Source organism: Corvus brachyrhynchos, unplaced genomic scaffold, assembly GCF_000691975.1.
Source record: "Corvus brachyrhynchos isolate BGI_N302 unplaced genomic scaffold, ASM69197v1 scaffold14, whole genome shotgun sequence".
NCBI lineage: Eukaryota > Metazoa > Chordata > Aves > Passeriformes > Corvidae > Corvus > Corvus brachyrhynchos.
In genome coordinates, this window is record NW_008239110.1 from 10,709,430 (window position 1) to 10,723,797 (window position 14,368).

The 14,368-nt window shown below is 39.7% G+C and overlaps 1 protein-coding gene across 1 annotated transcript in view; it reads left to right on the forward strand.

Annotated features, from left to right (window-relative positions):
- The window catches only part of NT5DC1 (5'-nucleotidase domain containing 1), a 131,706-nt gene extending 117,660 nt beyond the window's left edge, over positions 1-14,046 (forward strand). The window contains exons 11-12 of the mRNA XM_008637938.2: positions 2,413-2,581; positions 13,801-14,046. Coding sequence (XP_008636160.1) covers positions 2,413-2,581; positions 13,801-13,919 — 288 coding nt within the window. The 3' untranslated portion in view covers positions 13,920-14,046. The remainder of the gene's footprint in view (positions 1-2,412; positions 2,582-13,800) is intronic.
- Positions 14,047-14,368: the final 322 nt, after the last annotated feature.

Consider the following 14,368-nt stretch of genomic DNA (forward strand, 5'->3'; position numbering starts at 1 on the left):
ACTCCTGTCTCCTTTATGTCTTTCTTTCTTTCATCTCTTTACCAAATGTAGAAAAACTTCAGAGCTCAGCTCCCTGCTAATTTCTATTTTAGAAAGGTCATTTGTAAGCTGACAAATCAGTGTTACCCAAGGGTCCTTTTAACAGATTCTGTCTATTCTGTTAACAGGCCCTATTTGTCTGCAGTTAGCAGAGCAAAGGTGATAGTAAATATTGCAGGTGTTTTGACTTTGTGGAAGGCCCTGGAACTTGGGGATTTCTGGTACCATCCCTATTTCCCTGAAGTATAGATGTTTTCTATGAGGCTTTGTACCCTCATCTGACACAATCAACATCTGACCTGCTGCTGTCTGACCAATATGCCTGAGAGCAAACCAATATGCTTGGGGGATTTGCATGAGAAAGAGGGATTGCTGGGCGCTTTCCAGGATCTACTGTCCTGCTGTGAGAGCAAATTCTATGTCTGAGGACTGCAGGAGTGGCTGATGCATCTTCCAGAGCTCCTCAGCCCCACTGCTGGGCATGTGCCTCCAGACATGCGAGTAGCCACAGTAAGAGGAGACTTTTGCCTCAGTTCACAGATGTACAGATTCATGGTATGTGGTCTGTCCTTCACTGCAGGCTATGATGTGTGCTGCATGCAGATGAGATAAGGACATCTTCAGGGCATCGGTTAGGGATGGAAGGAGGACCTATGTCTGATATTTCCTAGGGATGTGGTCAAAGTTTCGACTGCTCTTTCCAGATTTGAAGTCAAGATTTAGCTTGCCAGGCCTGCCCTGTCATGTGGAGATAAGCCAGTAAAAAAATGATGTGAGTTCTCTATCAGATGACTTGATGACAAGTCTCATATCTAACTGGGTTTGGTTTTACCAAGGGCTGGGAATGTAAATCCAAAATGTAACTCCCTCCTCCTTAATAAGGAAGAAATTCCCACCGTAGAATCAAACTTCTGGAAAAATCAGTTCATTTCCTCAGGTTGCATTTTTAGTTGTCTACTGAACTAACCATCCATTTCAGAAAGCAGAACCCTCACATTTTTTCTCTTGTCAATAAACAGGGCCCTGTCTTTTGTGCAAATGCTTATGTGGGCCACTACTGGGGTTGTTGTTCTGATTAATCACCTGAACAGCTGTAACAGCCTTAAGAGTTTTCTGCATCTGTCATCCAGCTGGCAAACAGGTTTTAATTCATCAGAGCATCTACACTTAATTATAACTGATGTAAAGTCTTGGGATTTGCATAGAAAGATAAGATATGGTGTAAAAATAAAAATAAAGTAACATGCTGTCCCTTTGTGTAAGGTACAAATAAAAGCCCCAAAAACCCCACAAAAAAAAGCCCAGGACTTCAGGTAAATGCTTATTTTGAAACAAAAGATAGGAGGTTTTTTCCAACTTATTTACATCAGAAGACAGAAATTAATATCTCCATTTGTTGAAATCAGTACTTCTTCCCCACCCCCAGCCATGCTCAGAGGAAAAACTGTATCTGTCTGGCTGCATCCACCGCTTCCTTTTGATGAAAAGATACAGGCCTCTGTCATAAACACCAGCAGATTCTCAAAACTGTTAGGAGAGGGGTTAAATGGAGAATAAAGTACAAAAGTTCACAAACCTGGAGGCACACGCTATGGTATCTGTTCTGTGCTCTGCAGGTCTGAGAAATTACTTTGGACACAAATGACTTTAACAGATTTTCTGTAGCGTAGTTTTGTTTCCCATTTTTTCCTCTTTCTGTAGATGTGTCCTAGCATTTTTTTTCTGATTGGTCATGGCAGTATATAGCAGGCTTCAAGATGAACTGGTAAAAAATCAGTTTTCCCAATGCTGCTTCAATGCTTTCTTTAAAGCATAATTAATCTAGATGTTGTCTGAAAATATACATTAAAAAAATTAATATTCTACAATTTTCTAGGCAACAGACTGTCTCTTCATGGATTCTGTGGCTCTGTTTTCACTCGTTCCTCAGCTCAGAAACAGATAACACAGGTGGCATAATGCATTCTTTGCAGTTACTCCACCTAGCACCAGGAAGCTCCTTTTCCCCCAGGAGGAGGTCCCAGCTGTATCACAGCCTCTCCAGCAGTGAAGGGCAGCAAGCAATTCACACTATCAAAAACAGAAAGACAGGGAAAATAGAAGGGGTTTTCTTACAAGGTTTAAAAAAATGTTTAAAGTTAACTTTTTATGTCCTAGGGAATCCACAAATTGTATAAACAGGAACTTGGGGACTTATGGGCAGAAGATTGCTATTGTCTTTATATTTTAAAGCCGCATTGCTCCTGAGATACAATATAGGTTTCCCAGAAAATCAGATAAACACTAGAGTTCCTTAAACTAATGCTTGTGGATGAATAAAGGAGGTTTTTGGGGGTTTTTTTAAGCTTACATATTTATTTATTTTTCTTTCAGGAAGATCAGCTCAAAGTTCCTTACTTTGTGTCTAAACAGTGGGGCTCTTTCTTCACGGACAGATTGCCAGGCCTGGAAAATGCAGAGGAAACCTTAGTTCACACGTGGTCCTGTAAATGTATTAGCACTTACAGCACTATTGCAATCCCTAGTCTGGAAGCAATAGCAGGTAAAGATGTTTGGTTGGTTTTATTTTCTAATGAACATGTAGTATTCATAGTAAATGTGTAGTGCTGTAGATCTGGTTTTGAGATTACATGTATCTAAAATATGTTCAAAATACTCTGTTCATATGATGCAACACTTAGCACTAGTGGCCTAAGTGACTGATTACTTTGATGTTTGTGCTTTTAATTGTTGCCTGATGCACCAGGCTTTTGGTTTGTGTCTGCAAATACTAGATGTTTAATTGAGTCTCTGTTAGAGATAGGGTGCAACATTTACCAGACTGTAGATTAGTTCCTGAGCTTGGTCTGGACTTCCCCACTGTGTTTTGCTGTTTCTACTTTCAGTGGTGAGTTGCATTTGACAAAAACAATGTGCAAAGCTTGTTACACTTCCCCTATCACCTCACTGTAACTTTGCAACTGCAGTACATACCAGTGGATTACCAAGTGGTGGTGAAGACCTCCATGCGCTCAATTTACCATTTTGCATCACTGAACTTTGTCGATACCCATACCTAAAGGAACAAACAAATCATTAAATGAGTGAAGAACACAGGAAGCATTTACTTTACTAACCCCTCTGTTCAATGTCTGTTGCCTGCTTCATGCATAAGACAGGGGAATAAAAGGTTTGTTGCAAGAGAGCATTTCAGGTTTGCCCTGCAGTGACTTCTACAGCAGGACATGTGGTAGACCTTTTCTTTGCAACCCTATTTTACACACGTACTTACACTGTATGGATATCTCAAAACAGAACAATCATAGAGTGCCACAATTTATTTATGCTTCTGGTGTTTGCCATTTTGCAATCTATGTCAGTCTAAAGGGACAAAGCCCAAATATACCAAGGAAAAATGCCAACAGAAAAGATAACTTTTGTAAAACTCCCATCTAATAATACTTTTTCCAGGGTTATACTGTGGCTTGCTTTGGAAGTGTTGGCCAAGAGAGAACACATCAGTCAGCCACAGTCTGAAAGTCTGCCTCCCAGCCAGCTTCCCCCCAACCACAGCTCAGTTTAAAGGACAAGCAAGGGCTCTCAACCACAAATGTACCACCAGCTTTCCAGCTACAGATGAAAGGGTGAGAACCAGAAAGGCATATCTGAGCAGTTAGTGAGTAGGATAGCTGCCTGTCATCAGCAGTGGAGCTCTTGCAGAGCCTGTTTCTCCATTAGGAGGGACACGGTGTGCTGTCCCTTGCTGCACTGAACCAGCGCTGGGGCAGGGGTCATGTCTGTGAAAGTTAAACCCCAGTGCTAAAGGACAGGGGAGGGATAATGTTTTAAACGTGCAGCTGTGCACCAGACAGCAGACTCAAAGGTGGAGGTACGAGAACATCTCTGCTTTCTTACAGAGAGAGGTATTTCTTGTTTGCTTGTGCGGAAGAGCAGATGTTCATTATTATGGATGTTGAGGAATTCCTGACTCCTCTTGAATACCTTGTCTGACTCCTGTCACAGCAAGCTGTGAGAACCCCTGCTTTGCCAAGCCCTGAAGATCTGGCTGCAGTTGTAAGTCATATCTTAGCTGCAGCTATTTGGGAATAACTAGCTAGAAGAGATTGAAACGGGTTATGCGAGTTTGATGCGCTCCAGCTTTTCCTTTTGTATTCATCTGCTTTAATTACCAGCAGAGGACTTTCCACTGCCAAGCTGCAAAAACACAGGCCTTTCCTCAAGATCCCCTGAGCCCAAGTGTGCAGCCAGACTGCCACCATGCTGACCACATGAAACCAGCTCCCAGCCAGCAATGTGAGCTCAACTCCGGCTGGCTCAGCCTTGGCAGCACCTGGCTCAGCCTGACCCAGCCAAACAAGCTGCCACTTCACTGGAGCCTCCTGTGAGCTGGGGGTTGACAGTGGCTTCTCTTCCAACAATGTCTGACCTGGCTTTTGTACGCCTATGTGAGCAGTAGTAAGTGCCACGTACAAGTCAGGATCCCAACAGCTTGTGATCTGCAAAAATATTTGGTGAAATGCAGAGGATTGCTGCACTGCTTATTTGAGATTGATTCTTGTCATTTGGCTGCAACAAGTATCTGTGCATAAAGAACAGCTTAGTGTACTTCTCAAGATACATTGAAAAAGATTATTCCAAAAACTATTCAATGTTAGTCAGTACTAGCAATGTTTTACAAAAATAACTCAGTTTTCATCAAAATTCTTAAGAGAATTCTTTTCAGAGCATTATCAGAAATTACCTTGGTAATAAAACCCTTCAAGCCTGTTTGCTTCCTTTATATTTTTTTTTAATCAAGGAAATATGTAAAAAAAATTAAAATGAGCTGTACAACTGAATTGAGAAGTTGGCATAGAAACAACTCTGACAGTTCTCTTTTTTCACCGACCTGTTGTAAGTTTGGTGCAGGTGCCTTCTGATAGTTTCACCTGAAGAATTTATGCATTAAACTAAAGGGAATGATCTGAGAGTTACCAAAGAGCATTGTAGGAAAAGGGTTTCATAGGGAATGCTGCTGTTGGAGTTTTTGTCCAAAGAGTTCAAAGATGCATTAGAAGTTCTGAACTTTAATCTCACCTCTGGCAAGGAGGGTGTTACTGGAATTGCAGACTATTACACCACAGCTCATCATCTAAACTCCCCTGAGAGTACCTGAAGAGAATGTGGCATTTTCCTTGTGCATGAAAAAGTATATTTCATTTATTGTTAAAATTGCCCAAAGGAGACCTTCTGCAATACTTTCTGTGTACTTCCCTCAGTTTGGAGTGGAAGTCAGATAAAGGTTATACTGACACTACATGGTTAATTCTCCTATTCTACATGCCTCATTCGCAAATCCATCTGTTTCTCCACTTTTCTGCTATTGAGTCTCTCCTCATTTACAACTTCCTTACAGATTTTGACCATTTTAAAGCACAATGATATCATAAAATAGATTTTCCAAACTGGGATCCATTGCCGTGGGAATGTTACTTTAGAGCTCCCATATGGAAATTAAAAGGTGGAGGGGTCTCTCTGAAAAATGAAGTTTTGCATAAACCACAGTTTCTAGTACATCCTTCTCCCCTTCAGAAGGTTAGGTATGAGCCAAGTAGAGGAGGATTACTCTTTCCTACCTGAATAATCTGAACTTTACCTTCAAAGATTGTGACCACTACCCTGTGACCATGTGATCACATTTCCAGATCCCCGTGTTAATAATTGCATTTCCTGCATCATATAGGTATTCCAACAATAATTTCAACAATTTCAAAAATACTATTTCAGACAGGTTTTTTGATTAAAAGTTCTTTGATCCCAAAATACAATGCACATATTTCAAGCTAATGCTTCACCTTTCAATCTCACTCTGTTTGTTATTTTTATAAAAGTCGCACTTCAAAAAATTCCATGAGTTTTAGAGCTATGGGGGGAAGTTTGGTAAGTTGTTCTTTTTTTTCTTCATTGCAAAGAAAAGGTTAAGAAAGTGGGCTCTAAATCGTAATAAGGAGAACATAAAAAACTTTTTTTCTAATTTCGTTATTTTTAACCTAATGTTCTAAACTTGTCTCATAACCTCTGAATAGTGAAGTTTTTCATAGGATTAAAAACTACTGCAAGCAAGAATAGGAGATTGAGTGATGTTGCAGCTCAAGAGAATTTCATTTCAGAGAAGAATTAGTGCAAATGTAAATGTTTTATGGAGACAGAGTTCATTTCACACTTTGGAGATTTGATAGCCAAGCTTGTGTCATGCATGATGATAATGCATTTTTTTAAATCTTGCATGCAATATGAAATCATATCAAGGTTTGCCCATATGGCTGCATAAGTTTTTCTTCATGCCTGATTATTATTTCAATTAGCTAGAACAAGAGAAAAATCTCCATTATAGTTTACCAAAGCTGTCTCTTTAAAGATGCTTACAGATCTGTACCCTGCCACTTTCTGCGGGAGTTTGAGTCGCCAGCCTGCTTGCTGTATAAATATAATGATAAAATTGCCAGTGAACCATGACAAAGAAGTTCATGTTTCTGCTTAGAGCTGCAAATTATCTGCACAATGGAAAGCTCAAGGCAGCCGTGACTGGAGCTCCAGAACCAGCAATGTGCAGGTCGCAGATACACAGGTCTGCCCAGCAAAGATCAGCTACAAATCACAAACTTCACACACCGTCTTCCACATGTATTTTAAAGGTGAATGCCCTGGAGGAATCAACTGTTATCATGGAAGACATGAATTTCAGTAAGCATGTAGCCATATACTGATTTCTATATCCTGAACAGCATCATTTGTAATGGTTGCTGAAGTGAAACAAAAAAAACCCTCATGTTTTAGCACATTAGTTCTATGTTTCTTCATTGACATTACATCACTTAAAATCAAATCCAACTCCTTTTAAAATTAAATTAGTCCTTGCTGTAACCAGACTGATAATTGCGCTCTTATTCAAAAAATACAATAATACATAATTCCCTTAAACACATAGAACTATCTATATTATGCATTGCTAGTTATCAGTAACCTTTTATATTTAATGCCTTATCTCACAACTGTGCTTTTACTTGCCACATTCAGTGTAAGACTGATTCTATACAATAACATCTAAAGACTAAGTTTATCAAAATTCTTTGAGGATTTCAACTGCTTTGGGAATTTGCTGTTACAAACAATAGTTGCTACTACAAGGCCAAGGAGGTCATTTTTGTAGTTAAACCTTTTATGCAAAAAAAGTATTCTTATGCCTGGTGAAAAATTGGTTTAAATACACAGCAACATTTTCAAGGTTTTCTGGTCCTGAGGTTTCATGTAAGGAAAAAAACAGATAACAAAAATAACTGACTAGAGAGAAGATATGTGTTCTGTATGTATAAGCAGCATCTTGATCTATGTGTCAGTTGAAAAGCATCAGATAATGTAAATCTGATTCATCTGTTCCAGGAAACTAGTTTCAATGTTCTTTTTTTAAGGAAGAAAAAGAAAAACATGTCTAACACAACCAACAGATATAATCCATTTATTTTTTCAGCTAAAAAATACAGCTGAACCAACCATAAACAGCATTTTAACCATAACAAATTATTGTCCAATAAATCAGGACTAGTTTATGAAAAGTCTTCAGGACCTAGTTACTTTCCAAATGGTCTGGGACCTCATCTTTACCACAGGATTTGACTACTTGATAATAATTTTCAGTGTAGAAAGGACAGTGTTCACTGTATTACAGTTTGTTCAGGCTTTCCTTACTCCTACAGAAAGGTGTATTGACTTGTGCCCCTGAAGACCATGTCAAATCATGCAGAACCCAAAAGATTACTTCCTAGCCAATAGCTGACAGAAATGTTCCTGCCATCGTTATTCTGCTCTATGAGATGTCAAAATACAGCCACCTCGAAAAGATTAAAGGGAGAACTCATGGGCAACTCATTAGAAAGGGGGGAACCACTCAGTCATTTCTACTTTAAAGTTATCCTTCAACTCAGGCAGCATAATTTCATTTACAGTCTGTAATTAAAGCTATAATTGGGTTTTGACTGGATCGCAGACTTATGGGGTGGGTTTAGATTGACACTTTAAAAACCCTGGTTGTAATGCAGTGTTGAGAATTTTTGAGTGTGTAAAATAGTGGAAATAGGTAAATCACCAAGTATTGAAAATACTTGTCTGACCAGGTTGAAATTTTACATAACCTGCAACCTCACATGTACAAAACACATTGCTGGAAGCATTTATGTACTCTGGATTGGTGCCTAACATATTCCCTCTGGATTAAGATGGACACACATGCACAAAAAACTGTAGGCCTTGTCTTCATGTGTGTCTGTGTGGATTTTTATTTAGAGGTAAACAATGTTTGTCACCCATCCAGAGAAAAAATCAGGGAAAGGGGAAGAAAACATTCGTTTTACAAGAGAGGGGAACATGATGAGATTAACCTGTCTCATGAGTTTGGAGAGGAAGGTTGATCTTGGTGAGTTTACCTCAAAATGAAAGTAAAGGGGTGTATCATCTCTGCATTTGTCTTAATATAGCTCCTTTGCAGTCTCAAAATGCAACTCCTTTTGTTATCAGTCAGAAATGCCTGTCAGCTCAAGCAATTGCTTGTTTCTCGGCTAACTTCTTCAGCCTCTTTCAGAAGCCCTTCCTCCTGCCCTAAGATCCAGAATGAGTCATTCACACAGAAATTAATTAACAGATCCCTGAAAGACTAACACCTCCTAGTAGTATCTTGGCATTCTCTCAAGATTTTTTTTAGATTAAGTCTTCATCTAGAAATTTAAAAATATTATAGTCCACTATTTTCTTTTGGTCAGTTCCAGATCAAGCAAAGAACCACACAGACCTATTTTCTTACAAGATCTTCAAAAACCACTGTTAAACTAAAACAAAAATGAGAGAAATTTCCCTCACGCAGAAATAATGAGTTTTCTCATAAAAACCCAAAACAGCAAAGGAATTTCTAAGGCTTTCCTTCACTGCAGGCTCTTACCAGGCTCAGCTGCGAGTTAGTGCACGCCTTGTGCACAGCTGTTTTGTTCAGGAAGGCGTCAATGGTCTCTTGGCCATAGGGTAGACCCAAGGTAATGTGACTTGTTATTCCCAAGATAATTGCAGTAAAACTGCACGCCACGAGCAATCGCAGCAGCCACGATGGGACAGTCATTCCATTTCCCCAGGCACTCATCCATCTGCAAAACCCTGGCAGTGGAGCTGCTGCTGCACATATCCCTGCAGTTTGCCACTTGGGCTTTTTCCAGTGGCACTGTCTTCTGTTTTAGATACCACAGAAGAGTAACCAGTGGCAAACCTCAGTGGCACCGAAGCTCTTGCTCAGGCCAAGCTCAGGCCACAAATGTCTGCCGGCAATGCCGCAGGCATGATCCCAACCAATACACCTGTGTTGGCAAAAGCTCTTTTGTAAGTGCAATTAAAGCAGGAAACCTGCACTTTTACTGAGACTAATTTTAGTCTTTATTCCTGCCTGCCCAGGGGTAAACTGCACTGGCTCATGTCACCAACTATATCCAAACTCAGAAGCTTTCTCCTGTGGAGCATACCGATACTGAGGAGTCCCCCCTTTCCCATATGACACCGCACAGATACTCTCCTCCTCTCCAACTTTTGAGTTATGGAGTATGCAGACAGCAGCAATGACTTTCATGTAACGGACAGAAGGAATGCTTTCCTCGTGCTGACTTCACTCTTTTGGGAGCTTTGCTTTAGTACAGCAAACATCTGACCTCCTGTTTAGGAAAATCAGCCTTAGAAGTTTTTCTAAAAATAACTACTATCAGATAAATCCACTTGTGACCTTGGGTTTTTTTCTTTCTGCCTCTAGTACGCTCTCTCACATCCTGAGCTTCTAGTGCAAGTGCTGGTTTGACTGTTACAAAATAGAGATGGGTCAGGAGATAAAAACATTTAGTGTTTAAGAAAAAGCAACACCTATTACAGGTTACCAACAGACTGGCAAGTCAGGTCACTCGAAGGCACAGCCAAACTGGTGAGTTGCCCTGCAGCAATTGTGCTTACTCCACTGCTCAGAAATAATTATTAGGAGTTGTTATCATTAAGAAATCAATATTTTCTTTCAACGGCGACTTTGAAATACAAAGAAAGATTTATTATAAAGCTTCTAAGCCAGCATTAATTATGGAAAATCCTGTAAAAGCAAAAGAATTTATACTAGCTGATGGTTTGCCCTCTGCCCCTATAATTGCCTCACCTGGATGAGATGTAAGATAGAGCTCTGCCTGTGTTTTCTGAAATTTGCCACAATTAAGCAGTTTAAAGATTTTTTCAAACTTGGGTATCACTAACAAGGTTTTAGTTCTCTTCCTTGTGCCTTTTCCTTGGTGATAATCAGGAGGATATAGTTGGATTCACTTAAGAACACAACCCTGCTGTTTACTAGGAGGCTTCTGCAGCATCTGGCGCCAGCCCTGCTCACTGGCAGGGAGCAGACCTTGGGGTGGGAGAGGGAGTTCTGCTTTCTGTAGAGCTTCTCACTCGTCATGAGGAGATGCTGCTGTGGTGTCATGATGAAAAAATGTTGGCTTTGCTTTTGTTGGTCAATCCTGGAAAATGATTCCTGACATTTCTCCTGTGTATTTTGGGAGAAATCTGTTTCAGTCGTGTGGACTGTGCTTTTAATAGAAAAACAATGCCATCCAGCTAAAGAGCTTAGTTAAGGTTTTATTTGTTTAATGTATTGGTTTGTTCAAGGAAATTTTAAAAAATTAGACTAGTAAGTTTATCAAGCAGGCCTGTGTCTGGATTAAATTAAAATTGTCTTCCCTTCAGTGACTCAAATACTTTCCTGATCACTCACTGAGAATATTACATTTTCCCTTCTTCTTGTGGTTTCTCTTTCTTGCTTGTGGGATGAACTCCAAGTCTTCCTCTGATAAAAGCTTGTGGCATTCATTTAGCTTGCCCACACTAAGAGCACAGCACACGAGACAGTGAGATGTTGTTAGCTTTGTAACTATGATATAAATCCACCCATAACTCCTAAGTACATGCATGGATATGGGTATACATAAGCATCAGAACACAATGTTGTAATTAATGTCACTTATATCCTGGATCTGGATGACTGGAACACAGTAACTGACAGTAGTTACTGTTCAAATATCATCATTATTTTGTTCACACCAGGGCTGCTGGAGGTCCTGTAAGGGAGATAGGGCAGGGCAGGAGCCCTTCCGAGCACAGGCTAAGGCATATAACCTGTGAGGGTTGCCCAAGCCTCATGGGAAATGCTAATAACACTGAATGGTCACCCTAAAGGAAACCAGTTTTCATCACTCACTTGCACTCAGGTTGGTGTGGGAGCACAGAAAAGAACAGGACAGGAATTTGGGACAATACATGTAATAACTGGCATTTCTGTGGATCTAGGACCCTCTATACTCCTCTTGGACCACTTGGGGCCCTCTATGTCTGATTTCTAGGAGTCTTTGGCTCTTAAAGTGAATATCTTACTTGTCTTGGGTAAAAAAAAAAATAAAATTAGTCTGAGTGGAGTTACCTAAGAATGATAGAAAAATTCTGGGACTGTGATTCTCAAGCAGTTGGGTAGAGTCAGCTAGTTCATTCTTTTAGAATAGTGGCAATATTTGCTGAGTTTTGTGCTGGATTCATTATCAGCGCAGGTTAGGACTCAGTACAGCCTTGCTGTCAAATCGTAACTCAGAGAGGACTACATATCTGCCCCCTGCCTAATTTATGACTCTCCATCAGGGTTAGATGAGAAGTGGGTGCCAAGATGTAAAGGTCTACCACCACAGCAGCAGCTGTGAGCATGCACAGTAGCAAACCCTGAAGAATTTACTGGGAAAAAAACACTAGGAAAACAACAACTTGGAAATAAGCAACTGTTTTTTTTTCCCGAGATTGCTTTATTATCAAATACTCTCTTTTTTTTCTTTCATGCTTTTGCAAAATGGATATGGATATTTTCTAGTCATCGCCCAAAGTCAGCTTGCTGAGACAAAAGCAATATTTAAATTGATAGACTGGGGTGTGAATAAATAAAAATGTGATTATTCTTTTTTGGAGCCTTTTGCATTGTACATAGAATGGTTTGGGTGTCTAAGCTGATTATGTAAAGCTAGTTTACCAGGAAATATCAATGAAATTACCATTTTGATCCAGCTGGTTCTTCTCCTCAGCAATAAGCAACTCAGTGGCAAGTCTGCCCTATTTGTGGTGCTCTTTGATTAAACTGCTCTTGGGAGATTCCAGACTGCCAGACTATTAAGCTAGTAAAAGCTTTTTTGTGAAAGTAACTGTATCGCATTTAATTTTTATAGCTTGTAAAGATATTTGGAACTATTTGCTTTCTTTTTCAATTTATTTTGTAATTTTTGAAACCTTTGTGTTAAACTGAGCGTCATAAATAGACTCAGCAGCCAGTAAATCCATTGGGCCTTCTGCATACTAGGAAAACATCTGCCTGTTCTGCTGTGCTCACAACAAGCTCCAGAGATTTCCCTGACTCAGACAAAATGAGAAAATTAACTTCTTTGACAAGCTAAAATCACCCACTTAAATAATTCTCTTACAATTAACTTTCTTCCTATTCCTACTTTATTCCAGCCTCTATCTGCTTTTTCAGCTTGATCTAAGTAGTCATTTGCTTGCTGTATTATGTTTAATACGGGTTTAAAGCTGGATGCTGTCCTGGTGCCTGCCTGCGAATCGCTTGTGAGATAGAACTGGACTTCCTGTTGTTTGTGCCGAAACTATTAAAATTGTGGGTTTCTGTTTCATAAAAGCTGCTGAGTGGGAAAAAAAAAAATTGCAGCACGTAGTGACAGGATTTCTCATCCTCAAATTTAGTCCAAATTAAAAATAAAACTTGCAATTAATGACTTATTGTACAGATAAGTACAGATTACTATGAGTAATAGCTTTTATGCTTTACTTCGGTTCTAAACAGACAACCTGGAAAGGAGCTAACCCTGTTTGGGGGGAGGTTGGTTTGTTTGTCTTTTCATTTATTGGAAAGGGAATTGTTTCTTGAACTTAAGTTTTATTTATATGTCTTTTTAATTTGGTTTCTTGAACTTTGAGTATGAGGTGAGCACGGGAAGTATCAGTTTTCTGGCTGTGAGGGTGGGTGGGTCACTGTTGGCAGCAAAGACTTTTTAAAAAGTTACAGAAAAGAAAGCTTCGACTGTTCAGAGCTATTTTAATGCATTCAGTGTTCTTTACAGAATGGAAGTGATGAGTACATCAAGTTACAAGTGCAGATTTCTAAGAATGCTTGATACAAAATGATGTTGTTAACACTGGACTGCAAGAAGGTCTAAGAGCGGGTGCCTTTGGGGAATCTTGCTTCAACAGCCATGAAAACCAAAAAAGGAACTGATTCTTTGTTTTAAACATAGCCCTCTTATGAGTAGATTGCTGAGGTAAAAGAGAGGGGTAACAAATTGAAGAACTCAAAGGTGCACTGGGAGAAAAACTGCATCTAGGCTCAATGAAGATTTTTTATTAGCATTTAAGAATTAGTTAAACAATTTCTCTGACTAGCATTATTTCGGCAATCAAGGAACTGAATATCCTTTACTGCAGTTGAATAAACTCTGAAAGTCAATCCCTTGAACAGCTGAAGATGTCAAATAAATGCGTAATCATGCAATCTGATTGAACTCTGATGCTGGTGAGCAAACAGCTCAAGGTTTTAAGAAGTACTGCTATTCACCACAGGCTTATTTTTTATGTAATGCAGACTGTGTTGCTAATCAGATGTGGTATGTTTCTGTCTTGCAGATTTACCGCTGGATTACAGATTTACACGATTTTCCTCAAATAGTTCAGCAACTGCTGGGTACTACCCAAGCCCTCCAAGAGCACTGCTGCCAAATGAGGACTCCGTGACGATGAAATAGGTTGTCGGCTTTTTCCTTAAATAACCCTGTGGCCCTTACTTAAACTGCTATCAAATGCTAATTGGTGAAAATGCTGTGTGATGCTTCATAAAATAGAGTGATGGATTAAAGCAGACTCCTGTGTAGACTTGTGTTTCACTTGTTTCTCTAGTCCAGCCAGAGCAGGTGAGCAATGCATCCTTCACTCTGTCCTCTGACCACCATTACCTTTCACAAAGTGCAGTTGGCTTTTTCCATGCGCTGCCCACAGCCTTCAGGAGAAATGTAATAGTAATAGCTCATCCCAAGTTACATTCTACATTTTTGAGGACATTTTAGCTGCTATTTCTATGTAAGGTGATGCTGTTGCTACCATAAGCCCCAGGAAAGACACAAACCATACCCTCAGCCATATCTCATTTAACAGTTACCTTGGACAGCCCAGGTTATCACCATAGACCCATGTTTTG